The 27,212-nt window shown below is 41.3% G+C and overlaps 1 protein-coding gene across 2 annotated transcripts in view; it reads left to right on the top strand.

Annotated features, from left to right (window-relative positions):
* LOC139459528 (multiple epidermal growth factor-like domains protein 8) overlaps positions 1-26,880 on the top strand; it is a 64,578-nt gene extending 37,698 nt beyond the window's left edge. The window contains exons 23-34 of one of the 2 annotated variants that reach the window (XM_071241056.1): positions 348-603; positions 1,571-1,694; positions 2,966-3,167; positions 4,059-4,273; positions 4,741-5,011; positions 5,813-5,984; positions 10,300-10,489; positions 11,377-11,490; positions 12,877-13,028; positions 13,639-13,759; positions 14,548-14,767; positions 16,076-26,880. In XM_071241056.1, coding sequence (XP_071097157.1) covers positions 348-603; positions 1,571-1,694; positions 2,966-3,167; positions 4,059-4,273; positions 4,741-5,011; positions 5,813-5,984; positions 10,300-10,489; positions 11,377-11,490; positions 12,877-13,028; positions 13,639-13,759; positions 14,548-14,767; positions 16,076-16,932 — 2,894 coding nt within the window. In that variant the 3' untranslated portion in view covers positions 16,933-26,880. Of the gene's footprint in view, positions 1-347; positions 604-1,570; positions 1,695-2,965; positions 3,168-4,058; positions 4,274-4,740; positions 5,012-5,791; positions 5,985-10,299; positions 10,490-11,376; positions 11,491-12,876; positions 13,029-13,638; positions 13,760-14,547; positions 14,768-16,075 lie in introns of both variants that reach the window. The other variant, XM_071241055.1, reaches the window with a different exon arrangement.
* The last annotated feature ends 332 nt before the right edge of the window (positions 26,881-27,212 follow it).

Below are 27,212 nucleotides of genomic sequence, written 5' to 3'. Positions count from 1 at the left end.
AACAATTTCTGACTGTATAACAGGGCCAGCTGTTTCTTTAAGTTACTGTAAATATTATTGTGTTCCATTTTTGAGGTAAGAGGTGGAAGGTCTGTGATATTGGTGGAAGTTCTGTGATATTGGTGGAAGTTCTATGATATTGGTGGAAGTTCTGTGATATTGATTGATGTTCTGTGATGAATGGTGAATATCAATGATGTGGTTGAACTACTGTGATATTGGTTGAAGTACTGCGATATTGGTTGAAGTTTTATGATGTGGTTGAAGAACTGTGAAATTGATTGACGTTCTGTGATGAATGGTGAATATCAATGATGTTGCCTGAAGTTTTATGATGTTGGTTGCAGACCTTGGAACAGGACTAGAGGCAGCAGCAGTCGTGGGCATCAAAGCCGTCGTCAGCAACGATAACATCTACCTCTACGGCGGCTTCTCAGGCACAACAGTGGGCACAATGTCTCGTCTCACTGTTCCTGACGATGTCTGCAAGCTGATAGACACACAGTTTTGCAACTTACAAGGGTGTTCACTCTGCACCAGTGTGGTAGAGGGCAAGGAGAACGAGTCCATCTGCTATTCCAGTGATGGAGAGAAACCAGAAGGGTAGGACTCAGAACACATTCCATCCATCAGGACCGTTGATGTGAATAATGTTTCAGCAGATATTATATTTAAGGCCATTTATGAAACATGTATTGACACACATTTCCAATTTTATTAAGGATCTGAAACTAAGTGCCCCTGGGAGGCAAATTCATGACCACCTCAGTGGTCTAGTGGTAGAGCATCCATCCGGAGGGCAGAAAGTCTAGGTTGGATTCCTGGCCGTTAGAATATGTTAAAAGATGGTACTTGTTGTTACCTGCCTGGCGCTTAGCATTAAATGTACAAAACAAGGACTGGACGACTCGTAGTCTGAGGGGGGTATTCATGGTAAACTGGAGCATGGTATTTCAGTATGCTAGGACTATAAAATTACTCCGGACAACTACAAGCAGCCCCACATCCCACCCACCCCCATTCCCCCAACACACATGTACGTCGCTATTTAAATGTAATAATCTTGGACATGACGTTAAACCTCATTTCACCTCACCTGTCAGGCAAATTCGGAAAAAAAATCATGATATCCAAAATTGGATTTTTTTAAATGTTTTTATTTTTGTAAATTATGAGGAATTGGGAATTTTTTAAATTCAAATGTCGGGCTTTGAGCAGGTCTAGATTAATCCCTGAATACTTGTTTTTATTTTTGCCAAATTCGGCCAGTATTGGTGAATCATGTGGTTATTCAGGGGCTGAATAGGTCCCAGTACCTCATACTTGCCATGGAAGCGAAAATGAGGATCTGGTGGACACAATGTGTGACCAGGCTGAATGTGTGCATCGGATGGCTTGGACTGTTCGTCATGCCAAAACCATGTTTACCTGGCCCAGACCCAGTCATTTCCAGCCTGCCATGATGAAGATGGAAGCCTGCAGATTGCTGGCTAAGACAATGAGTGAATGATGTTTTGTGCAGCAGGAGAGCTTTTGATGGTGGTTGTAGTATTTCCTGTTGTGTTGGCAGCTGTACGAGTGAGGACAAGAAATTGAAGTGTAACAACCTGTGGTACAACAGCACCAACTGCTACAGATACACCTCCTGCAGCCAGTGTCTGGCCGTCTACCCCCAGTTCAAGGACCAGTCTCCGGTAGGCAGTCGGAAACATTCACGCTAGTCCGTTAGCCCAAGACTATTACAGTATTTTCTTGTGTATAGTGCACACCCAAGTATAATACTCACCCTGTCTAGGGGTTTCAGTATTTTTGAACAAATATTTTGTTAAAAATTATATGCTGAAAAAAACAATGTCATTAAAATCAGATCTTAGTTCTCGCTACTGCTAAACAAAGATCTGAGGACATCCGATTACGGGTCACGTCAGACCGACTTTGCGAACTTTGACCGACCAATGGAATGACCAATCAGAAGGCAGCTTTCTCGTGCTTTACGGCACAAATTTCAAATTGGCGACTACGTTTCGAGACATATTTTGACAAATTCTTGATTACAAATTTGAAACCTGAACAAAAAAAAACAATATGGAATGGCTGATAGATGGTCTAGATTGTAAGGACCCATAACTATCGTTTGGAATACCCCATGTTAAAGTTTTCAAGATTGCATGATTAGAAATCACATTCCGACTGTCACTTTCGTAATCTGGTAAGCGACGCACTGATTGGTCTAATGAAAGGTCGCTCTGACGTGACCCGTAATGGGTTGTCTTCAGATCTTTGTTTAGCGGTAGCGAGAACTAAGGTCTGATTTTAATGAGATTGAGAAAAAAATTACGTCTTCTCCCTTCACTAAGGCTTCAGCGAATTCAGGTGAACGAACGGGTGATAACAAACCTGGTCAGTACAAATTTGAAATTTGAGATAAAACATCACTAGACATGTTGATTTACTGTTTAATTTGTATTTCTGTTCTGCTCGGCATTGTTTTACATGCAGAGATTAAGATTGCCGTGTGTATTTTCTTGTAACTAAGCCGGAAACTGCACTCAGCTTTACACACGTTTTCTTGGAATCTCCCAGTGGTTCAGTTAAAAAGAAAGTGATATTGTGGGTTATCCGTGTTAGAAATGCAGCATGGTATCTTAGTTGGATAGCACTAAAAAAGAGCTTTACTCCTAACTAGTACAAGCAGCCACAAACTCTCACACACATGCATGCTTGTTGCTTTATATAAGTTTTCACACAACATTAAACCCCATTTTACCTCACCTCAAGTTGTGAATGGTGTTGCATCTATCTTAATATATTACAGACTACTTACCAGTCGTATTTTTAGCTGAGGGCATTTTTTCCGTTCTCTTTTTCTGTTCTCACCGGACACTCTAGCTAAGCATGGTGACAAACACACAAAATACTATGGACGGCTAAGGCATTATTACACATGACATGTTCCCTCTGACAGAAGTGCCAGTGGTGTCGTAACTGTCCTGAGGGCAAGTGTATCAGGAAGGATGCCGATTGTAAAGAGGAGACGAAGTGTAACGGTCAGCAGGACTCGATCCACACAGCGAAGCAGTGCTTCCAATACCTGTGTCCCTACTCTGACTGTGAACGATGTACTGAGCAGGAGAGTTGTGGCTGGACGAGGAATGTCAAGAGATCGGGTGAGTAGTTAGTGAAAAAGAATAAAAGCGACAAAACACTTTCCATAATCATAAGAAATCTCTGCTGAGTTCATTGTACGATTCCGACTATGTCCTAAGCATGTGTTTATGAATCATGATTCAATAGTAGCCACCCAGCAATATGTTCTCATTGTCATTGCCCAAGAATGGAGCTATGTTTCTTCTTCTGTCAAACTTTCAGACCTGTTCAAAATGTAAAGTTGCCTGGCCTCGAAGCCACTATTCCAATGCCAGATTCCTGAATAATAAACCGCTATGAAGATCTGGGTTAGAATTAGTCTTCAGCAACCCATGGGCCTAAAGGTATCTCGTGGTCAGACTCACTGTATTTGTTGATGCATGTCATCATATCTCTGTTGCCTAGATCAATGCTATGATGTCAATCACTGCATTGTCTGGGTGAGACTTAATTAATTACAGACTTGTGTCTTATAGGTTGAATATTGCTGAGCGCAGCGTTAAACAAAGTAAACTATAACCTGACAGCTTATGTGTAAAATCCACTGAAAAGGAAGTAGGAACACAAGTTTGGTCTGGTATAGTCAGATGATGCATAATAGCACAGTGTCATAGGCAGGACAGATACACCTGTTGTAATCTGTCAGCTAAAACATTATGGTGAGTCAACAGAACCTTATCACATAAGGGAGGAACTTGACAGAAGGCAGGATGTTGTTAGCCTAAGATGTTGTGCATAAGACAGAAGGCAGGATGTTGTTAGCCTAAGATTTTGTGTATAAGACAGAAGGCAGGATGTTGTTAGCCTAAGATGTTGTGTATAAGACAGAAGGCAGGATGTTGTTAGCCTAAGATGTTGTGTATAAGACAGAAGGCAGGATATTGTCATCCTATATATTGTTGATGCTACAGGCGAGAGCAATCGTTTCATCAGTGAAAATCCGATTTATGACTGGAACTGCGTGGCAACGTCTCTCCTCTCCAAGAAGGGGAACTACAGCAACTCCATGCCCCCCAACAACTGCACGCGGCGCTGCTACACCTTCAAGACCTGTGACCAGTGTCTGGCCTCAAGCGGAGGGGAGGGGGGTTCTCAGGAGTGCATCTGGAGCGAGACTCTACAGGAGGTGGGTCTATCTTATCCTTGTATGACTACCTCCTGCCTGTTTGCAGCTCACCTGATAAGAACCGGTAGTCTGTATGTGTCATCTGGCTGCTCATGCAGTCAACTTTGGGATTATCATTGGTTTGAATCTTCTGATTCTGGGGGAACAGATGAGAATTGATAGGTCTCAAGTATGGCATGCTTGTTGTTGTTGTTGTTGTTTGGGGTGGGGGTGGGGGGTGGGGGGGTGGGCAAGAACAGGGATTGGGAGGTTTCCAGTATGTCACCCTTGTTGTATGGAGGGAACAGAACAGGGATTGGGAGGTCTCAATGGATGCTGGAAATGAGTAGAACTTGGTTTGATGTCTATCTTGTACAGTCAACTAGAAACTGCTCAAAGTGTCATGATAAAGATGAAATTCTTCAAAGATGGAATAGTCATCACTCCTATACAGTATTTGCGCTTCATGACTGTTTGTTATGTTTCAGTGTATGCCTCCAGCCTACCGTCCTCTTCGATGCTCATTTGGAGAATGTGGGTTTGTCATCCAACAGAGGAAAAATAAGACCCTCCAACCAACAGCTCGCTGCCCTCTGCCCTGTGGCAACCACACCAAGTGTGCTGAGTGTATCACTGCACCTGGGTGTGGCTGGTGTGCTTTTGGGGGACAGAATGGCCTGGGTGTGTGTATGAAGGGGGGACGAGCTGGACCTTCTGGAGGCGCCTGTCTGGACGACCATCGGACAGAGATGCACCTCAGTTAGTACTCTTTCCATGCAGTAATTAGAGGAGCTCTACATGTACTAGGACGCTTCGCGTGTTTCTAGAGTTACTGGTCAGTGCTTGCAATAGAGCATTGAAAGCCAAGGGGTAATTGGCATGAACATAAAGTTTAACAGCAAAGCTTAGAGATCCTTGATTGGAAATGCTAGAGCAGAAAACCTCAAGGACCTCACAACCTTTATGTCTAGCACTGTTTAACCATAGTGCTTTGATACAGCTGATGTACAGAGATGCAACCATTACGATTTGGGTGGAATCTTTGCAATATTGTGAACAGAATTTTACCAATATGATTAAGAGAAAGAAACTTTTGTCCAAAACAGCAATGTCCCATCTGGCCATTGACTATTTTTAAACCACATAAATTAACATCTAATACTTGCGCTCCATTTTGTGTTCCAACTGTGTACAATTTATTTCTGATTTAAGTGGGAAAATGCTGATAATATACACTGAGATATACTCTTCTATACCAGTTCTGATAGTTCTTTTTTTTTCTATTTATTTCTTTTATTCTATTAATTGACAAATAAATCCAAAAATGTGCTCGTGATTTAACTGCAGTGAAGTCCTCGATATACACTTGTCAAGAGATGTGAAGCTGAATTGGTTAAGACCTTGAACTGCTTCACACAGTAGTGTCTACTGTTTGAAATGGTCAACAAGCAAGGTTACTTTTGATTTATATTTTGTTTTTGTTATTACTTAGTCAATGTTGACATCTTGCTGTTAAAAAGGGTCTGTGATCTATTTAAGGAAAGACGGATAAATTTACAGAAACACAGTCCGATGGAGTTGCTGGCGCCCACATCTGGTCCTTTGACAGCTGCCCGCCTGAGAACGAGTGCCTCAATGGTCACCACACTTGTAATGAAAAGACACAGAGCTGCATCGACACCCCATCCCACTTCAAGTGTGAATGTAAGAGTGGATATGTGGCCACACAGCAGTAAGTGCCTCTTCTGGTTTTCTACAAATACAAGGTTCACACAGGTTGGAAAAGGCCTTGGTTTGGGAGACCGGCCTGGAAAAGGCATTGATTAGGTATACTGGCCTAGGAAAAGCATTGATTAGGTAGACCTGCCTGGAAAAGGCATTGATTAGGTATATCGGCCTGGAAAAGGCATTGATAAGGTAGACTGGCCTGGAAAAGGCATTGATTAGGTAGAGCAGCCTGGAAAAGGCATTGATAAGGTAGACTGGCCTGGAAAAGGCATTGATTAGGTAGAGCAGCCTGGAAAAGGCATTGATTAGGTAGACTGGCCTGGAAAAGGCATTGATAAGGTAGAGCAGCCTGGAAAAGCCCTTGATTAGGTACACCGACCTGGAAAAGGCATTGATTAGGTAGAGCAGCCTGGAAAAGGCATTGATTAGGTAGACTGGCCTGGAAAAGACACTGATTAGGTAGACTGGCCTGGAAAAGGCATTGATAAGATCGAGCAGCCTGGAAAAGGCCTTGATTAGGTAGACTGGCCTGGAAAAGACATTGATAAGGTAGAGCAGCCTGAAGGACATTGATAAGGTAGAGCAGCCTGGAAAAGGCATTGATATGTATATCGGCCTTGAAAAGGCATTTATGAGGTAGAGCAGGGTGGAAAAGGCATTGATTAGGTAGACTGGCCAGGAAAAGGCATTGATTAGGTAGACTGGCCTGGAAAAGGCATTGATTAGGTAGACTGGCCTGGAAAAGGCATTGGTTAGGTAGACTGGCCTGGAAAAGGCATTGACAGGTAGAGCAGCCTGGAAAAGGCATTTATAAGGTAGAGCAGCCTGGAAAAGGCATTGTTTAGGAAGACCGGCCTGGAAAAGGCATTGATAAGGTAGAGCAGCCTGGAAAAGGCCTTGAATAGGTAGACCGGCCTGGAAGAGGCATTGATAAGGTAGAGCAGCCTGGAAAAGGCATTGGTTAGGTAGAGCAGCCTTGAAAAGGCATTGATAAGGTAGAGCAGCCTGGAAAAGGCATTGATCAGGTAGACTGGCCTGGAAAAGGCATTGATTAGGTAGACTGGCCTGGAAAAGGCATTGATAAGGTAAAGCAGCCTGGAAAAGGCCTTGATTAGGTAGACAGGCCTGAAAAGGGCCTTGATTAGGTAGACTGGCCTGGAAAAGGCATTGATTAGGTAGACTGGCCTGAAAAGGCATTGATTAGGTAGACTGGCCTGGAAAAAGCATTGATTAGGTAGACTGGCCTGGGAAAGGCATTGATAAAGTAGACTGGCCTGGAAAAGGCCTTGATAAGGTAGACTGGCCTGGAAAAGGCATTGATAGGTAGACTGGCCTGGAAAAGGCATTGATTAGGTAGACTGGCCTGGAAAAGGCATTGATAAGGTTGAGCAGCCTGGAAAAGGCATTGATTAGGTAGACTGGCCTGGAAAAGGCATTGATTAGGTAGAATGGCCTGGAAAAGGCATTGATTAGGTAGACTGGCCTGGAAAAGGCATTGATAAGGTAAAGCAGCCTGGAAAAGGCCTTGATTAGGTAGACTGGCCTGAAAAGGGCATTGATTAGGTAGACTGGCCTGGAAAAGGCATTGATTAGATATAGCAGCCTGGAAAAGGCCTTGATTAGGTAGACTGGCCTGGAAAAGGCATTGATTAGGTAGACTGGCCAGGAAAAGGCATTGATAAGGTAGAGCAGCCTGGAAAAGGCCTTGAATAGGTAGTCCGGCCTGGAAGAGGCATTGATAAGGTAGAGCAGCCTGGAAAAGGCATTGGTTAGGTAGACCTGCCTGGAAAAGGCATTGATAAGGTAGAGCAGCCTGAAAAAGGCATTGATCAGGTAGACTGGCCTGGAAAAGGCATTGATCAGGTAGACTGGCCTGGAAAAGGCATTGATCAGGTAGACTGGCCTGGAAAAGGCATTGATTAGGTAGACTGGCCTGGAAAAGGCATTGATAAGGTAAAGCAGCCTGGAAAAGGCCTTGATTAGGTAGACTGGCCTGAAAAGGGCATTGATTAGGTAGACTGGCCTGAAAAGGGCATTGATTAGGTAGACTGGCCTGAAAAGGGCATTGATTAGGTTTACTGGCCTGGAAAAGCCATTGATTAGGTAGACTGGCCTGGAAAAGGCCTTGATAAGGTAGACTGGCCTGGAAAAGGCATTAATTAAGTAGACTGGCCTGGAAAAGGCCTTGATAAAGTAGACTGGCCTGGAAAAGGCATTGATTAGGTAGACTGGCCTGGAAAAGGCATTGATTAGGTAGACTGGCCTGGAAAAGGCATTGATTAGGAAGACTGGCCTGGAAAAGGCATTGATAAGGTAGACTGGCCTGGAAAAGGCCTTGAATCTTCCTTACGTAACAGGGCTGGACTCGATCTGATAGAATGCCTTGATAAGACCTTGAATTTGGCATCCATTGTTAACCCTTCTGGGAAATAAGATTGCTAAAGTTATTTTATTCTTTAAAGTTATTTTATTCTTTAATGCATGATGACACCATGTAGCAAAAGTTTAGTCCGTAATACAAAGATAAATATTATTGAGATACTGTGTGTGGACCTTGTTTTAATAGTGTACACATGGAGGCATACTTTCACCCTTGAACGGTGTGATCATTGCATTGAAAACGCCTTTACTTTGGTCTGCTCAGCTAATTACTTGATTGAATTATGGCAAAGAGATTTGAAAAAATAAATCACTCAGTTCCTTCATGTAGATATTTAAATATTAGGGAAGAATTTATGAGGTATGTGAAAATGGTAAACGTCATTCAGTGTGTGAAACAATAGAACAGTAGGTGTGAATTTGCCAATCAGTGTAAGGGATTTGATTTTATTCTCCGAGAGATATGCTGAAAACGATTTCCTTATTCCCGATTTCTGTATTCCTATGGGTGGTACAACCGTCATTATCCACTTGCTGGCAAAAGGACTGCATAACACCCAGTACCTTCTGTAAGTGGTTGCTAAGGGTACAACAGGTGGAAACCATGACTACAGAGAGTACTTGTGACTGGTGAGCTGTGAAGCCCAGTGTGTCACCAGTCACTGTATCCCTGTATTTGAGTTTGTGTCTGTTCCAGGGGTGGGCTGTGTGGCCCAGTGTGTCACCAGTCACTGTATCCCTGTATTTGAGTTTGTGTCTGTTCCAGGGGTGATCTGTTTGGCCCAGTGTGTCACCAGTCACTGTATCCCTGTATTTGAGTTTGTGTCTGTTCCAGGGGTGATCTGTTTGGCCCAGTGTGTCACCAGTCACTGTATCCCTGTATTTGAGTTTGTGTCTGTTCCAGGGGTGGGCTGTGCGGCCCAGTGTGTCACCAGTCACTGTATCCCTGTATTTGAGTTTGTGTCTGTTCCAGGGGTGATCTGTTTGGCCCAGTGTGTCACCAGTCACTGTATCCCTGTATTTGAGTTTGTGTCTGTTCCAGGGGTGGGCTGTGTGGCCCAGTGTGTCACCAGTCACTGTATCCCTGTATTTGAGTTTGTGTCTGTTCCAGGGGTGGGCTGTGTGGCCCAGTGTGTCACCAGTCACTGTATCCCTGTATTTGAGTTTGTGTCTGTTCCAGGGGTGATCTGTTTGGCCCAGTGTGTCACCAGTCACTGTATCCCTGTATTTGAGTTTGTGTCTGTTCCAGGGGTGGGCTGTGTGGCCCAGTGTGTCACCAGTCACTGTATCCCTGTATTTGAGTTTGTGTCTGTTCCAGGGGTTTGGTTGTGCGGCCCAGTGTGTCACCAGTCACTGTATCCCTGTATTTGAGTTTGTGTCTGTTCCAGGGGTGATCTGTTTGGCCCAGTGTGTCACCAGTCACTGTATCCCTGTATTTGAGTTTGTGTCTGTTCCAGGGGTGATCTGTTTGGCCCAGTGTGTCACCAGTCACTGTATCCCTGTATTTGAGTTTGTGTCTGTTCCAGGGGTGGGCTGTGCGGCCCAGTGTGTCACCAGTCACTGTATCCCTGTATTTGAGTTTGTGTCTGTTCCAGGGGTGATCTGTTTGGCCCAGTGTGTCACCAGTCACTGTATCCCTGTATTTGAGTTTGTGTCTGTTCCAGGGGTGATCTGTTTGGCCCAGTGTGTCACCAGTCACTGTATCCCTGTATTTGAGTTTGTGTCTGTTCCAGGGGTGATCTGTTTGGCCCAGTGTGTCACCAGTCACTGTATCCCTGTATTTGAGTTTGTGTCTGTTCCAGGGGTGATCTGTTTGGCCCAGTGTGTCACCAGTCACTGTATCCCTGTATTTGAGTTTGTGTCTGTTCCAGGGGTGGGCTGTGTGGCCCAGTGTGTCACCAGTCACTGTATCCCTGTATTTGAGTTTGTGTCTGTTCCAGGGGTGAGCTGTGCGGCCCAGTGTGTCACCAGCGATGTAACCAAGGCAAGTGCGTCCATCCTGACCAGTGTGAGTGCAACTTCGGTTGGGTTGGCGTCAGCTGCAACACCGAGTGCCAGTGCAACATGCACAGCAACTGTGAGGCTGAATCAAAAGCTGATAACTGCACCCAGTGCCTCAACAATACTCAGGTACAACACAATAGCAATACTTTAGAAAATACATGAACACAGAATACAGAATACATGTTTAAGGAACAAGACCTGAACGTATACTCAACAATAAAAGTGACTCATGCATCTTCTAGCATAATTGATTTTCGTTGAAGATATTTTGAAAATGTTCAGAATTTTGAATTTTATGATTTACATTCAAGTTCTGGCTTGGAACTTAAGGTCAAAAGGTCAAGGTCACTGGAATGGTCAGTCATTAGGTAGTTCTGCTTCTTTGTGTACTGAACCAACCCTCAGTTGGGATGACATGTTTGTAAGATCTCGCACCAAGTTTCCCAACTAGAAATAATCTAGCAAGTGAACATGTCTTTAAACATGAAGTGTATGTATATTTTGTAATATGTTAGACTTGTCATAAAAGGCGACTAACGGGATCAGGCGGTCAGACTCACTGACTTGGTTAATGAATTTCATATCCCAATTGCATAGATCAATGCTCATGATGTCAATCACTGGATTGTCTGGTCCAAACTTGATTATTTACAGACCGCGGTCATATAGCTGAAATATTGCTGAGAGAAGTGCTAAACATGTCAAACATCAAAGTCAATAGTATTGTCGGCAGGGGCATGGGACTGGTTCTTTAAAGATGGACTTCATTAGACATGTTGTTCACAAAAAGGAAGTGATGTTGTTATACAGAATATTTAGGTATTTTGAGACTTTGTTTTAACGTCGCCAGGTCCTGCTTTTAACCACAACCATTTATTGGTGCCAATGGCATGTTTGACATGCCAGGATGTGTATTGTCGAAGAAATTGATGTGAATTATTTGCAATGTGATGAGTCCCCTACAACATAGGAGTCAATCTCTCATGCCGTCTAATAGTGAGTTTGTTTTTCAGGGAAAGGACTGCGGCGAGTGCAAGGAAAACTTTGTGGGCAATCCAAAGAATGGAGGGAATTGCATCCCCTGCCATCAGTTCTGCAACAACCACACGGACAAGTGCAGGCTGAATGTGAGTATAGCACTGGCACTTTTGGTAGGTGCTGTATATTTATCACTTAATGCTAAGGTGTCACAGTATGCCTGTGTCATGTTACAATATGTGTCATGATACTGAAGTCATGAGTGAGTGAGTGAGTTGGGTTTAACGCCGCTTTTAACAGTATTCCAGTTATATCGCGGCGTGTCAGCTTAATGTGGGAGCAAAGCCCGAAGTGATGCAGGTCTGTGACGTTTACCACTTCGGTGAAACCCACGAGCATGGGTATGGTGTTGACAAACCTAGAAACATAATCGGGGCGAACCAGGATTCAAACCCACAATCATAGGTTTCTGGCGTGCCCAAGGGACGCAACTCTGCACAGCAAATTGCCACGTCTGAGACGACTGGGCCACCCGTGCCCCCACTGAAGTCATGAACCTGTGGGGTAAGGGTGAAACAATACATCGGTGCAATGGGAGTTTTCATGCGACGATGCAATACACAATATGTTTCTGTTTGTATCGATACAAGATGATACACTTGCTAAAATAAATTCCTTACTACTCGTTCAATGACCTCAGATTTTTGTCAGTCAAATATTGCAAAATGTGTTGTAATTAGCGTTCAAGTTCACTACTGAAAATAGCCACTATGAACATGTGTCTACAGCTAGATTTTCCTTTTGAAATATTTATAGTGAGCAGTTTCCACACAATTTGATGATACATATCGTATCTTGACCTTGCTGTGTCGTTTCACCCCTACTGGGGGCATTCTGGGTTAGAACTAGTTCCTTGCAACCCTGATCATCAGAGGCCACTAATGGATCGGGTGGTCACGTTCTGTGCTTTGGTTGATAGTCAAAGTACCCCGATGGCATGCATCATTAATCAAAACATCAATCACTGGATTGTCTGGTCCAGATTATTTACAGGCCACCGTCATATATGTAGATTATTGTAAAGTGTGGCATTAAACAACAAGCACACACAGTTTTGAGCGAAGACACAATATGATGTGTGTGGCGATACTTAATTGGCATGTGTTCCATGCAGAAGATTCTCTTTTGAATCCTTTACTGTTAGATGGTCAGGAAGAAATATTTTGCGTCATTGATAACCCCTCCCGTGAAGATTCGGGGTAGAATAGGTCTTCAGCAACCCATGCTTGCCATAAGAGGTGACCCATGCTTGTCGTTAGAGGTGACTAATGGGATCAGGTGGTCAGGCTTGCTAATTCATGTCATCATATCCCAATTGCGAGATCAATGTTCAGGATATCATCACTGGATTATCTGGTCCAGACTTGTTTATTTGTAGACCACCATTGTATAGCTGGAGTATTGCTTAGTTAAACAAGAAACAAACAAACAAATGATTGATAACCCTATCTGTATTCTTACTGACCCATTGCCAGAGTGACCAAAGGGGCAACATCAGACGAGGGCCGACAAAGGATGAAGCTCTATGTGTGGACTGCAAGCACAACACCCAGGGCGAAGGCTGCAATAAGTGTATGCAGGGACATTTCAGACTGCAGGAAGATCCAGCAACTAAAGAATGCACTGCGTAAGTTGAAATATTGTCACCATAGCACTGCCGACTTGGGTCTCTTTCTAAATCCCTCACTTACCTATTTACCTGCGTTACCGTCATATACATTTATCGTAACTGAAAATGTAATGTAACAATGATTAGGTGTCTTGCAAGAATTTTTAATCTTCTGAGCCGGGTTGTAGCCTCGTGGTTAAAGCGCTCGCACGTCACACCGAAGGCCTGGGTTTGATTTCCCACATGGATACAATGTTTGAAGCCCATTTCTGGTGTCTCCCTAACTTGATATTGCTGGAATATTGCTAATGAAAATGGGTACAAAGTTTGAAGCCTATTTCTGGTGTCCCCCAAATGTGATATTGCTAGAATATTGCTAATAGCATGTGAACCATACTCACTCACTCACTAATCTTCTGTGTACAGTGTACTGATGTCCATCATCAGATGCAGCATTGCTGCTAGAAACAAGCAGAATCTACTTCACATGCTCATTTTGTTGTATATTAAAAAGGAAGAATTGGGAACGATGTGAGGAGATTATGTGGCCTCCCAAAAGGCATACCAATTTGCCATGCATTGATGATATTGTCTGGTGTCAGTGTCAGTATGTTACTGATGTTTTCAGGTGTCAGTGTAACGGCCACAGTAACATGTGTAACCAGCAGACTGGGGAGAGTTGTCTGTGTCAGAACAACACAGAGAGCGAGTGTGACAAGGACAGCACAGAGCCATGTTGGCAGAGACAGGTAGGGCTGCAACTGCTATCAATGTATCACCTTTCTGTTGTCCTGATTTTCAATCAGAAACAGGTGAACAAAGTAGCTTGGTATTTTAGACACTCAGTTGGCCCCAAATATTGTTGAAATAAGCTGTACATCAACATAACCTTGCATTCTCATAACATAGTCAGGTTCGGGACTGGTAATTTATCATGAACACTCAATGCTATTTAGAAAGTGGTCAAATGTAACAAATGTTATGTTTGGGATAACACTTTCTCTGTAAAGTACAGATTCTCTATTTCTCCTGTCCTATATACACTTGTCAGAGGGGTACATAAAGTATGTGATCTAGACTACCAGTTGTCGGACTGCCATTTTTGTGGAAGCCTCGGTGGCTGAGTGAGTTAGATCGCTGAATTTGTGTGCTGGCGATTAGGTGCCTCACTCTGGCAGTGTGGGTTCGAATCCCGGACGGGACTCAACCCAAAAAGTACGAGAATCGGTACTCTACTGAGAAAGTGTTATCCCAAATATAACATTTGTTTCATGATAATTTATTATAGGGGTGAAGTGGGGTGGTAATGCATCTGTCTGTCTGTGTGTAAGAGAGATTGAGAAGGGTGGGGGGTGCAGTCCAAATTTCACAAATTGTTTTGTCTTTTCCTGACAAAATCAAAAAAGGTACTACTGTATCTTTATACAAACATTTGAGAGTGTACCGACACATCGGTTCAAGATGGTGGAAGGTATCCAGCAAGAGCACGCTCTCTTCTTTCTTCTGTTGCACTAGGAAAGTTGTACTTGTGTTCCAGTGTTCTGAGTGTCGGGAGTACTTCATGGGGACACCCACCAACAACCATCAGTGTTACCGCCAGATGACAGTCGACAAGGAGTACTGCTTTGACCCCGAGACTCAGAACAACTGCAACCGGGAACCCATGGCGCTCAGACAAGGGAGAACTGTCTTTTTCGCAGTCCAACCAAAATATCTGAACGTCAATATTCGTATTACAATAGATGTGACGATGGGAGGTAAGATTTGATGTTGACAGATGTCCTGTCCAAAATGTCTTCATATTGATCTTCCATTCTCAATTATCCAGTGCAGTAAGTCTCGATTCAGTTTCAGTTCTATTTTGATAAATATTATAGACCCGATCGCCACCATAGCTTCGTTTGGAGTCTGGACAGGATGGTGAGGCCTACATTTTGTTCAGAAGAGCGCTATAGTTTAAACATGACTCCAAACTTTTGTTTAAAAATGAAAGATGTTTGGGAAAAGCCTGATACCAGTAAACCGTCTTAGTGCAAGAAATACCAGAAAGAATAAAAAAATCATTGGGGTACTATATAGTAAATAATACAGTAGTCACGTGGCATATACAATGCCAGAAAGCAGGGGATAGTGGGCATCATCAAGATCTCCTTATCTATATGGTGTTGGCAAATGATGTGATCATATCTGCTGGGGAGTAGATCAGATCTAATGGGTTCTAATGATTGGTGTGATGAGATGGGGGTACACTAGGTCGTTACAGGGGTCAAATTTGAAATTTTGCAGCCAACGTCTCTTATATTGGGTAAAACCACCTGTTGGTCAGACATGCACTATACTATTTAAAATACCCTTGATCACTGTTGATCAAAGGATGGTAACCTTAAGAGCAATAGGATGAAGTCACTAAAGGTTTATAAATTGTTTTCATGCTCAAGAACGAGATACATTTTCTGCGACATTTGTGAGGACAGAGATGGAGATAGTGCCGCTACTTCCAGATGAAGCTATGGTGGTCAATGGGTCATATTTGTCATTATTCGATGGAGGTATGATCCACTGGATAATCAAGGATATGGAAGTTCTAGAGACAAAAAGATCTTCAGTCCATAAGAGATTACAAACATGAGTATTTGATCGTCACAATGCCTGTAAAGAATCTTTTTAATCATGGTCTCTGAGTGCTCCTTTGTAGATGGATTGTCAGATTGTTGGGTACATATTATTATTATTATTATTATTATTATTATTATTATTATTACAACTGCTAAAGACCTGTTAAGATTCCGGGGTAGAATAGGTCTTCAGCAACCCATGCTTGCTGTCAAAGGTGACTATGCTTGTTGTAAAAGGCGACTAACGGGATTGAGTGGTCAGGCTCGCTGACTTGGTTGATGCATGACATCGATCCCAATGCTCATGATATTAATCACTGGATTGTCTGGTCCATACTCGATTATTTACAGACCGCAGTCATATAGCTGGAATATTGCTGATTGTGGCGTTAAACAAGAAACCAAACCAAACCAAAATACAACTGCTAAACTGTAGATTATTTTTTCCAGGGGTGGATGTGTATTTCTCTAACAAGGAAAACACATTCCGTGTGATAGTTGGGAAGGGGACTGGCATCCACAGAATAGACATGGACAAGAATGCACTGGAAAGTAAGCTATCAGCTGTATCTGAATCCCAAGGGTTCTTCAAGGATGAAAGAAAAGCCAATGACCTGAACACTTTCATCACAATATATCAACAGAATACCATCCTAAGAGTGCGTGATGTTAGATTCCGACTTATTATTACCCTGCCCCGCGACAATCATGAGCTGCGAACAGCTCGTTTCTACTTGATTCTGAAAAGCCAGGGCGACGGAAACCATAACGTGACGTATGGCAGTTTGTACTTCCGTCAAGATCAGCCTCACATCGATCTCTTCGTCTTCTTCTCTGTCTTCTTCTCCTGCTTCTTCCTCTTCCTCGCCATGTGTGTGATGCTATGGAAAATGAAACAGGCCTTTGACGCGCGGCGCACACGCCAACTGCGAGCACGGGAAATGGAGTGTATGGCATCACGGCCGTTTGCCAAAGTTCTTTTACTAGTGGAACCTGAGCACTCTATCACCATGCCAGCTATGATGCCTAAAAGGACTCGTGCAACGAAAATCACTCGAAATATTCACCAAATCGAGAGCCCTCTCCATATCCCCACATACAGGGATGACCATTTGAACATTAATCCCATAGCAATAGAACCAACTGACGACGGCGTAGCGGCAGTCGGGACAGTCCTCATTCAGTTGCCAGGGGGGAACAGTGTGCCCTCAAAACTGTGTCTAGGGTCTGCATTAACAATGCGAATTAACCCACCAATTTCTGCAACTAAGAACATGCGCCGCAGGCCGAGTGCATCGTCTTGTTAATTGTTCTTGTTGTCGTGCATGTGGATGAATGAGGCCTATCTGGTCAAAGTGAATGAATTCAATTTGTGATTCTTGGGAATTTTGAAGATTACAGGTTTAACCTTTTTTTTAAGAATGTCTGTATTGCTGTTCTCTTTACCAGTACAATGGTTACATGTATGTCAAAGACCTCCATTCTGTGTCTGTGGGTACCAGTTACAACTGTTACATGCGTGTCAAAGACCTTCAGCCTGTGTCGGTGGTACCAGTTACAATGGTTATGTGTGTGTCAAAGACCACCAATCCGTGTCGGTGGTTACCGGTTAATGGTTATGATCTGTCATAGACCTTCAATTTGTGTCTGTGGTACCAGTTAAAATGGTTAGGATGCGTCAAAGATCTTCATCTGTGTTGGTGGGTATGGTACCAGTAAAAATGGTTAAGATGTGTCATAGACCTCTATTCTATGTCTGATGGTTGGAGAGCCATCAAGGAAGAAAGGGAGGAGTGCCAACTGCCATTTCACGACATATACTATGTATTTCGCCTGTGGACCTGTTGTGTGGACCAGGTATGCTTCCAGCATGCTAGCCCACTTTCAACCTCTTTTTTTGTGCAAGGGATATGCAGTTTTTTGGTGATGATTCCATGACATAAAGTCACTGTCATGGCCAACTGTTCCCTCCGAGATCCTTCAGTGTGATAATATTTTCCAGACATTAACAATAATTACTTCAGAGATAGAACTTAATTAAGCAGAATGCCTTTTGAAAGAAATACTCTTCCGTGTTGTGGCTGGTCTGCAGTGAAAGTTAACTTCTGTCCCTGTAATTAATTCGTCATGGCATGTTGAATTTACTTTTCTTTTCAACAATTTGTTTTGAAATGTTAGTCAAATTTTACATTGTCATATTGATACTTAGAGAATGTCATAATACATCATGCCATGTTTGGGTGTACAGAAAGTTTTGTAGATCCGACTGAGGTAATTAATGATGCATGTTTTCGACAGTTGATGATATTAAGGAAACAGCTATATAACCTTTCGATTTTCACCCATGTTACATTGTATTGTGGGATATTAAAATGTGTGCCACATGCCTATGACAGAAATTTGTTTCTGAACCTCAAAAAATGTAAAATGATCCTAATTGGCTTTGCTCTAAAGATATGTGTAACGCATCGTTTTTAGACTTTAAACTCTGCTGGAAAACTGAAATATGCGACTAAGCAAAGCTTGAGTGGTACATGGGCATTGACCATGTACTCAAGTGTCTTTCAAGTAAGTGAAACAGTTTCTCACCAATGAAAACCATATGTAGAATAAAAGAAAGCCTTGTGCAGGTTAAGGGATTAGAGCGGATGCTTATCTCACAGATCATACAGAGCTTAGTTTAAGTGCATTTTTCCGAAGATATATGTAGATGGCATTTTTTTCAATACAATTGTAGATTTAGTGGGCAGAGGTCTACAGAGGTTAGATATTTCACTGTGTACAAAGTGATCAGCTGGGACATCTCACTCCTTTTTGACTCATAAGCGTAATTTCTGTGGTAGGCGTGTGCAAGGCCTCTGATGTGAGAGGACTTTGCTGAACATGTCATGTGTACGTTGCAATATTCACCAACAGATATGCACATTTATGAGTTCAGTTGTCTGTTTACTAAACAATCATGTCTTTGCTGGATTCGAGAAGGCATAAGATGATTTCTTGTAAAATATTGATTGTACTTGTTTATTGCAATGCGAGCAATGTCAATGCAGTTACCATGGTTATGGATGGGTATGAATGCTTGTAATGGATGCCTACCGTAATACCAATCTGGAGTTTTTACACCTATTTCTGGGGCTGTCATTGAAAGTTTTGGTGTCAGTGATAATTAGGCCACACTTATGGGTTTTATTGTTTACAGATTGTTTGCAAACAATCAGCATTAGTTGGTGGTAATGAAAATACAAATTCTATTTTGTGGCTAAATATTTTATTTGGTGAATAAGTTTTGAGGTTAGTCGTTAAGGGGGAAGAAATATGCTAATTTTTGGTATATTTTCTGATTGTCTATATTGGGCCCTGAATCCATGAACATAAAAATCTTATAAGTGAAAAAAGTAATAAAACTGATTGATGCATTCCAAAATCTTCCTCTTCACACATTTGGCAAATAGCCATACGAGCATTATGTGAAAGGTCACAAGTTAGGCTACACCTAAATATATTTCTTTCATACAACAATTCATATAATTGTGTTTGGAAGTCAGTTTGTGCATGAATTTGACTGGTATGCCAAGAATAAGGTACACTTGAATTTATATTAGCTCTGTACACTAGTATAACTCTTATTACTTTAATCTTTTGTTTGAATATGGTGCTGAAGTTTCTAATCAATGACAGCCCTACTTATTTGCTGACTGTTTCAATTAATCCTTGGACATACTGGCCATCTGTTCTTTCATCAGTAATGTTCTGACATGAACTGCCACTTATTTGATATTTGATTTGTATTTGGGAGGTGGGGTCTAGTGCCGTATTTAACAGTATTAGTTTTCTCATGGCTTTTAAGCTTAATGTTGGAGGAAAGACCGAAGTGATCTTACATCTTAGGGGTTTGCCTTGTTGAAACCAAGGAACATTGGTGTGGTGCTAACAGACCAAGGATAATAATCAAGGAAAATCTGGGAATTGAACTGAGTTTTGTGGATCCTGGCAAATCCAAGGGATGCAACTCTGCATCCAAGATGTAAAACTTCCATCCAGTGGCGGTGTTAAGTAAGACGAATGCATTGACAATATATGTTTGAATGTAAGAGTTGTGTTTAGGATTTAGTTGCCAGTTTGGACTTGGATTGTTGGAACATAGTCAGTGCTAGACGGCCTTGGTAATAACAGCTGGCATGAGTGAATGTGGAAAACATTTGTTTGACTTTTAATCAGTTCTAATTTGTTATCAGTGTTGCGTTTCAAGACATACCACATTCCGCAGTGATTGGCAGTTGACCACATCCTAGAGGACCGAGTCAGTATATTGCTTATGTTATTAGGGCAATAGAAGAAGAACACCCTTATAGGAGAACTCAGGAGTGATGGTGTTGGCATGTCATTAGGCAGTCCAGGCTCTGTTACAATGAAATTAGTGAAGTTATTAATGGCCTCTTTTTATCTAAATATAAAATACACCAGAGAATAACCAGCCTCGATTTATCCAACAAAACAGATTCCATTGGGTGTAAAAGACAAAATAGCAGTGAAAATTATTTGAGTGGATCACTGAACTTTTAGAGACACGTCTTTTTTGAGTCGCTTGTTGAAACAGCTTTTTTTCTCCAAAACAATGTTTTGTTGTATTTGTTTTTGGAGGGGGAGGATGGTATTTTCTGATTTGAATTATCATTTTCAAAAGACCAAATTGGCTCTTAGTAATGTGGAGGGCCAATCGCTAATTGGGTTTAGTTACTTTGCTAAGAGCCTTGTCTTGTGGCATTATGACTGAATGTGGAGTTTGTGTATGATTGAGATAGGTTTTTTTTCCCCTGTGGCTGTGGTCATGTCTTGAAAGCAGCTGTTGTCATTCATCCCAGCATATCCATGTCATACAATTCTGTCAATATTCCATTGTTAATCCACCTTTGCGTTTGCTGATTGTGTTAGCTTTACCATGTATACTTACAAAACATATACTCCTATCAAGGTCATGCTTTGTGGGAAATTTCCATTTAAAATGAAGCTTACAGTCACGAACCAAGAGCACATGTGGAGGAGGTTTTTTTTCAATGTGATGATCATTGGTAACCATTGGTAACACATGAAGATCTGTAATGTCCATCTTTTAAAAAAATTATTTAAAGAAGAGTTTGGTTTGAATTCTCTCAGTTTCATCTAATATATAGATTGCATTGTATTCAAATTTTGATTGAATCTCATCACATGATCCAAGATTCCAGTGTGTGAATATACTACTAAAAGAAAAGTCAAGGACCACCCAATTCTTTCATATTACTATAGTTACCATCTTGGCAAGACAGATTAACTATAGTAATATGAAAGAATCGGGATTGGTTTCTATATGTGGTGGCTGTGGTCATGTCTTGAAAGATCTTGTTCATCCCAGCATTTCATATCTGTTGTTAATATGACAAGTTAACTATAGTCATATGAAATATTAAGGGGTCCTTAACTTTTTTTTGGAGTAGTGTATAACATGTCATGAACATTTGAAGCTTTTTAAACTAACTCCATGTTCCCAATATTTGAGGTGAAATTGGAGTTGTTAACCAGGGACGGTCGGGTAGCCTAGCGTTCGCTTGTCACGCCGGAGACCTGGGTTCGAATCCCCACATGGGTACAATGTGTGAAGCCCATTTCTGGTGTCCCTCACCGTGATATTGCTGGAATATTGCTAAATGTGGCATGAAACCATACTCACCCACTCACTGTAAAGTTAACCTGAGTGTATAATAGAGGGACATGTGTTGTCCTTGTTTCAACACTGCCTGTCATGTCATAGCTTTTGAGTTTGTCTGTTTTTATTTTTCGGTTGTTTGTTGTGAAGTTCAACATCAGGACATGATCCAGCATTGTTCTTCATTTCATCCCAATGAGTTCATTTCAAGTCAGTTGTTAAATGTTCTAGTCTCCTGTTTTGTTGATATGAATGACTTCCTGCGTGGACACGTTAGAGGAAATGTTTATATGTTCAAGTTCCAGTGATGCTCCATGGCTCAATACTTGTGAAGCTTTCTCCTCCCCCGACATGTGTCCTCCCATGTCCTCTGTACATACACCTGGTGTACACACCATGCATAATTCATTGTAAATGCTTTTCTTCAGACCTCACTTAGTCCACAGGGAACAGAGACAACTCATCCGCAGATGATCAGATGCTTGTGGGAATTTTAGGGGATTTTTACAGATGCTGATGCTGAGGCATGTTTGTCATGGATGGCCTGATTGATTGTGGATCACCTTATCAGTCGGGTTGATTCAGTGTGGAAACTCATGGATGTTGTCAGCGTATCCAGAAAATTAGGGTTGGTACAATGTTGGAAGCCCTCCTTCAGACTGATTTAGGTATTTATACCAGTGGAGTGGTATGTGGCATTCCAACAAGATGACAGCTGGGGACACCAGAATTGGGCCACACCATGGAGGAGGAATCAGTGATGCCTTGTTGGGACAAGCAGCTGGCTGGCCTAGTGTGGATGTTTACTCCAGTCTTGGCTGATTTGCATCTGCTGCTTGGGAACTGCATGGGTGGCCACTGACAACTTTCAACATAACTGCAGTATCAAATATATGTCTCTGCCCACTGGGATATTGGCAGCATGCTATTGGCTGGCTGGCACAAAGATTGTGTTTGGTATTCTGTCTCTCTTGAGGAGTTGTCTCTGTTTCTCTGACGAGTAGGAACTTCTCGTAGGCACGATTAGTAGGACTTCATTATGGATCCTAGATTAGAATGATGTCAGCCTACTTTTGTAAGATTTGTACATAATATGGAGCCCTTGCATGATATGTTATGAGTGCATGTGATATTTGCCCAGTTTTTGTCATTCTAGTCTAGAGAACATTCATGGTGTACATGAACCACAAGTCCTTTGTGGCCATTTTTTGAATATTTTGTATAAATTTGTCTTATACATATGATATTGGTAGCTGTGAATATTTTAGTTGTAAGATATGTATGTATCAATGAATTGATGATCAAATTTGTTCTGGGGATCAAAAGAACCGTGATGAAGAAAAAACAAAATTGTGTGTTTAAGCGCCTGTGTCAAAGTATGTACTAACAATTTTGTGATATCTGGTTGTCAAATGGCAAAATTTCTATCAAACTATTTCATGTGATATAGAAATTAGCAAAGACCTATAACTCAAATAAGTAGAATTTGTAGGTTTTTGTACAAAACTTATCTTCTGTATTCTGTAGGTGAAGTGTTGAACTGTAAAACTTGCCTACAGGAGACTTAGTCCTTCATCTTCGGGGCTGACCATTTTATATTGTACTCCAACAAGTTAAGGAACACCCACATCTGGAAGGCTGTATGCTACAATACCAACCAGCCATGACAGATTAACCATAGTCATAGGAACAAATAGGCTGGCCTTTAACTTTTTCAGGTACTTTATTCAGGGTGGAGAAGAGCTGGGATTCTTGGCAAAGAGAATAATTTCTTCCAGCAGAACCTGGAAAAGGAAAACAGTATTTGGCCTTTTGGCAATTAAAAGATCATTTTTCACTGGACATGCTGAATGCAAAATGTAGACTCCCCCCATTCTTGAAGCAGAGACAGAAACTGTCATGTTGCTGACAAAATTCCTCCCACTCCAGAATATCAAGTGGTTGGCCCCTTAAATGTTACTACCATTCATTGAGACCATCCACTTTCTGGGCTGGCTATGGTTAAAGAAGGGCCCTGCCTGTGTATTTAATGTAGTCCACCTCATGCTTTTAGCTATTTCAGCTTCTAAACTCTTTCGTATTGACCTCAGATTTTATCTGATTCAAAGAAACCTTTTTGGTAATGCTTTAACCTATTTTATTGTGTATTCTCGAATAGGTCAGTGATTATTTCAGTGGGCATTTAAATATTCCATTTGTAGGCACATGTCCTATTGAGCATATTATCCATGGAAGTTCAAGTTCAAAAGAACAGAATTTGTTATGTTCAGTTTTTATTCAGTCCATTTACATATTTCTTTGTTATGATTTTTGTCATTTTGAAAAGGTCTGCAAATATGCACTGACAATGATATGTTAAGAATGATATACAGTTTTGAAAATAGCATTGTAAAAATGAAATGCTTATTGCAACTTTTTATTGAATTGGTCAAATTTTTACTTGTGAGAATACATCCATGGTGTACAGTTATGATATTTGGTGACTCATTTACATTCAAACAATTCCGCAAAGTGTGCTAACATTTCGAAGACAAAAAACATTTACTGAAAATTATATGAATATTTGCATATTAATTACTTGATTAACAATTAACAGCCAGATGAATACTGTTTGTAATGGGGAAATGGCTCAGATTTAAAAATGAATCAGAAACTACCTGACTGCACACATTGTCTGTGACCAGAGGGTAAGTCTTCCAAGTAAGTAATGTGTATGAGGATGTAACCTGGTACTACTTTCTAATTGAATGTGGAATTTCAGTACTTTTGCATCGAGCTGTAGATCTATATCATGATCTAGTTAAAGTTGTAGGTTTGCTACAGATGTTGTTAAAGTTAAGGAGAAACATCTGAATATTGTGTAGGAGTTGTCTGAAACCAAACCTGATTTTGTCAGTCAGTGGAAAGTTGAAGGAGCTCTTGGGAGGTTATTTGTCATTTGGAGACTTGGAGTTTTGTTTCATCACATGCTCATCAGAAGAATAGTCTGGAGGGTTAACTGCCTTATACCTGGTGATATATCAGTGTTCATTCTTACACTGTTGTCATGTAAGGCATGGCTTTCATCTGTAGCTACAACAATGAATTGTTCCCAGGATATTTGATGGGCCTATGAGGTGTGAGCGAGTGAGTTTGATTTTACGCCACTTTTAGCACTTATCCAGCAATATCATGGCGGGGGACACTTTAACCACTTGACTACCTGACTACCTGACTACCTGACTACCCTGGGCATGTGGGGAAGAAGGGAAGGACAACTTTATTTAGTGAACAACTAAATTTCTCAGAAAAGCTTTATGATTTGGCACAAAATGTATTTTACAATGTCCATGAAAGATATTTCCAGTTGAGGAGTAGGTGGTGCTGTTGGAGGAATCAAACATTATCTCACTTGCTCTACACCAGATAATCTTTCTAAGAGCTCCTTCAACAGATATAAGTTTGAATTTAATGTGCTCAACTGAAAAGTTCATATGTTTGCTGGCTGTGTAGGTAAATACTGCTAAGCTTGTACTATCCAACATCTATTGGCTGCGGACATACAGCTTTGAACCCCTTGTAGAGTAACGTTCTTGTAGAACTGGATGCTGATTTTGAATTTGCCTTCACAAACTCCATGCTGTTGAACATGGAAGAATGTTACTGTAGGAGGAATTTGTAGCTGTGGTGAGCAGAAGTAGTGCTAGTTATGCTCCTGTGGGTGAAGTTTCCCCTGATAAATAAGTTTAAATAATACGAGTGCCAATATGGTTTATCATGTACTTAAGATGTACAGCATTACAGTATTATATTACTATGTTTAAGATCAAAAGCATTTAGTGTTCTATTATTTGTTAAATCTACTTATTTTATATAGCTATATCAAACAGTTTTTGTGATATGTTGCGAAAGAAGATGCCCCATGTTTGTTTCCAAAGCATTCATAGTGCTAGAATTGGATGTTGGGGAACGGGTAGCCTTGTCAACTGAGGCACCAGATTTTGCTGTGTCTTTTGGCATGTCTTAAACCTATGGTCAAGGCTTAGCATCCCGGATTTGACCTGAATATGATTCTAGGTGCTCGATGACCCCACAGGGTAAACATCCAAGACCTTCATGTTGTGAGTTTGTCTCACATCAAGCTGATATGCCCTGATAAAACTGAAATAATGTTACGAGTGGTGCTAACTCCAACTCACTCCCCCACTTGGATGAAGGCTTACAATAGGTGTAGCACTCTGATTGTTTTGTCTAATGGACCATGGAATAATGAAATATTCATTTTCTGATTCTATAGGTATTTTTATCGATATATGTGGGTGTTGTCCAGAAATGTATTTTGTCTACAAGATTGAAGATTCTTGAAGACCGGGTCCATGTAGAAGAAATAAAAAACATGTTCTTTTGGATTGCAGCATGGAGATGAAAATACCTAGTGAATCTCAAAATGTCAAGACACGTAAGCTGTTGTATTTTTTAGTTCATGATATGATAGTCGTTTCCTGGTGAAATGTTCATACAGTGACCCCTTGCTAATAGGCTACGTTTGGGGGTCCTAATAATTGCTGCTCGCTATAGACGATGAGCAGTTTAACCGATGTGGAGTCGTAGGAGTAGATGACCAATACAACAATACATGCTCGGTCTGCCTAACACGATCTGTACTGTATGTTGCATATCAGAGTTTGAAAAAAAGATTAGAATATAGTAGTTGTTTATGATTTATAGTGTAAAAAGATTTATCCAGTGTTATGCGCAGTAAAAAACTACATCGTACCCCTTCAGGGAATTCAGGTGAATGAACAGGTATAACAAACCTGGCCAATGAAATATTTAAGATTAACACATCAGTAGACATGATGATTTACCATATAAATTGTATTTCCTGCTCTCAAAGGCATTGTTTTATATGCAGAGATTAAGATTACTGTGTGTATTTCCTCGTAAACCTAGCCGGAAATAGCAATCAGCTGTGCACACATTTTCTCCCGCTCTTCCGGTGATTCAGTTACAAACTACCAAGTGATACAATTTCAAAGAATTTTGATGCAATTGTCGGAAGAAATTGTATCTGAAATAATTATTTTATCAGGAATAATATATTCCAATATGGTGTTATTTTAGTTGCAGCTTTTACTGCACATATTGAGAACGATTAGAACCAGGACCTCAGCACTTTGTTACAGCTGATTTCTATTGCCGGATATTTTTTACGTATGGAACAATTTATTTATCAGTGGCATTTATTTATCAGTTATAGATACTATCAAACTATTGTAAAGCTTTTCTCTACCTTAAGGAGAATTTGTGCAATATGAATATGAGGACGGGAATAGTATTACAGTACCTTGTTATTCTTTTGGAGATTGTGGCAAGTTTGGAATCTGTTATGGATAGCGATGAGAAAAGTGATGGAATCAGGTTGGCTAGTTCTTTAATTTGTGATACGGCCAGTAAGTTAGGTGTATACACACGTGTGCTTGTGTGTCGCCCTCTAGTAGATGGAATGGCGATATTTGATACGAGTCCCATCATGCCTCATTGCTATCACCGTATACACTCATCGCCATCGCTCACTGAAGTCTCAGACTCAATAAATCATCATATATAAGACTACCCAGTTTTTTTTTCTTTCCTGTTAGTATGACGATATGTGGGAAAATGACCAATTTGTCGTAGGTGTCACGAATGCAGTGCAGAGTTGCAACCCTACTACCTCATTTTCGCCCTGCTTATGTTCCGCGGTCTGTATGGACAAAGTGGTAAATGCCAAATTTTTGTGTCACTTGGAGCTGAGGTTGTACAGGTTGTGATGTAACTGGGTTCTGCAAATGACAGGTGACCCTGGATACGACAGGATCACGGGAGGAGAGTTGCACATGTACAGGTTGTGATTGTGACTGGGTTCTGCAAATGACAGATTAC

The sequence above is a fragment of the Haliotis cracherodii genome, unplaced genomic scaffold, assembly GCF_022045235.1.
Source record: "Haliotis cracherodii isolate W230 unplaced genomic scaffold, xgHalCrac1.p SCAF_13, whole genome shotgun sequence".
Taxonomy (NCBI): domain Eukaryota; kingdom Metazoa; phylum Mollusca; class Gastropoda; order Lepetellida; family Haliotidae; genus Haliotis; species Haliotis cracherodii.
The sequence above is the reverse complement of the archived record's forward strand: the minus strand, read 5'-3'. Positions and strand labels throughout refer to the sequence as shown.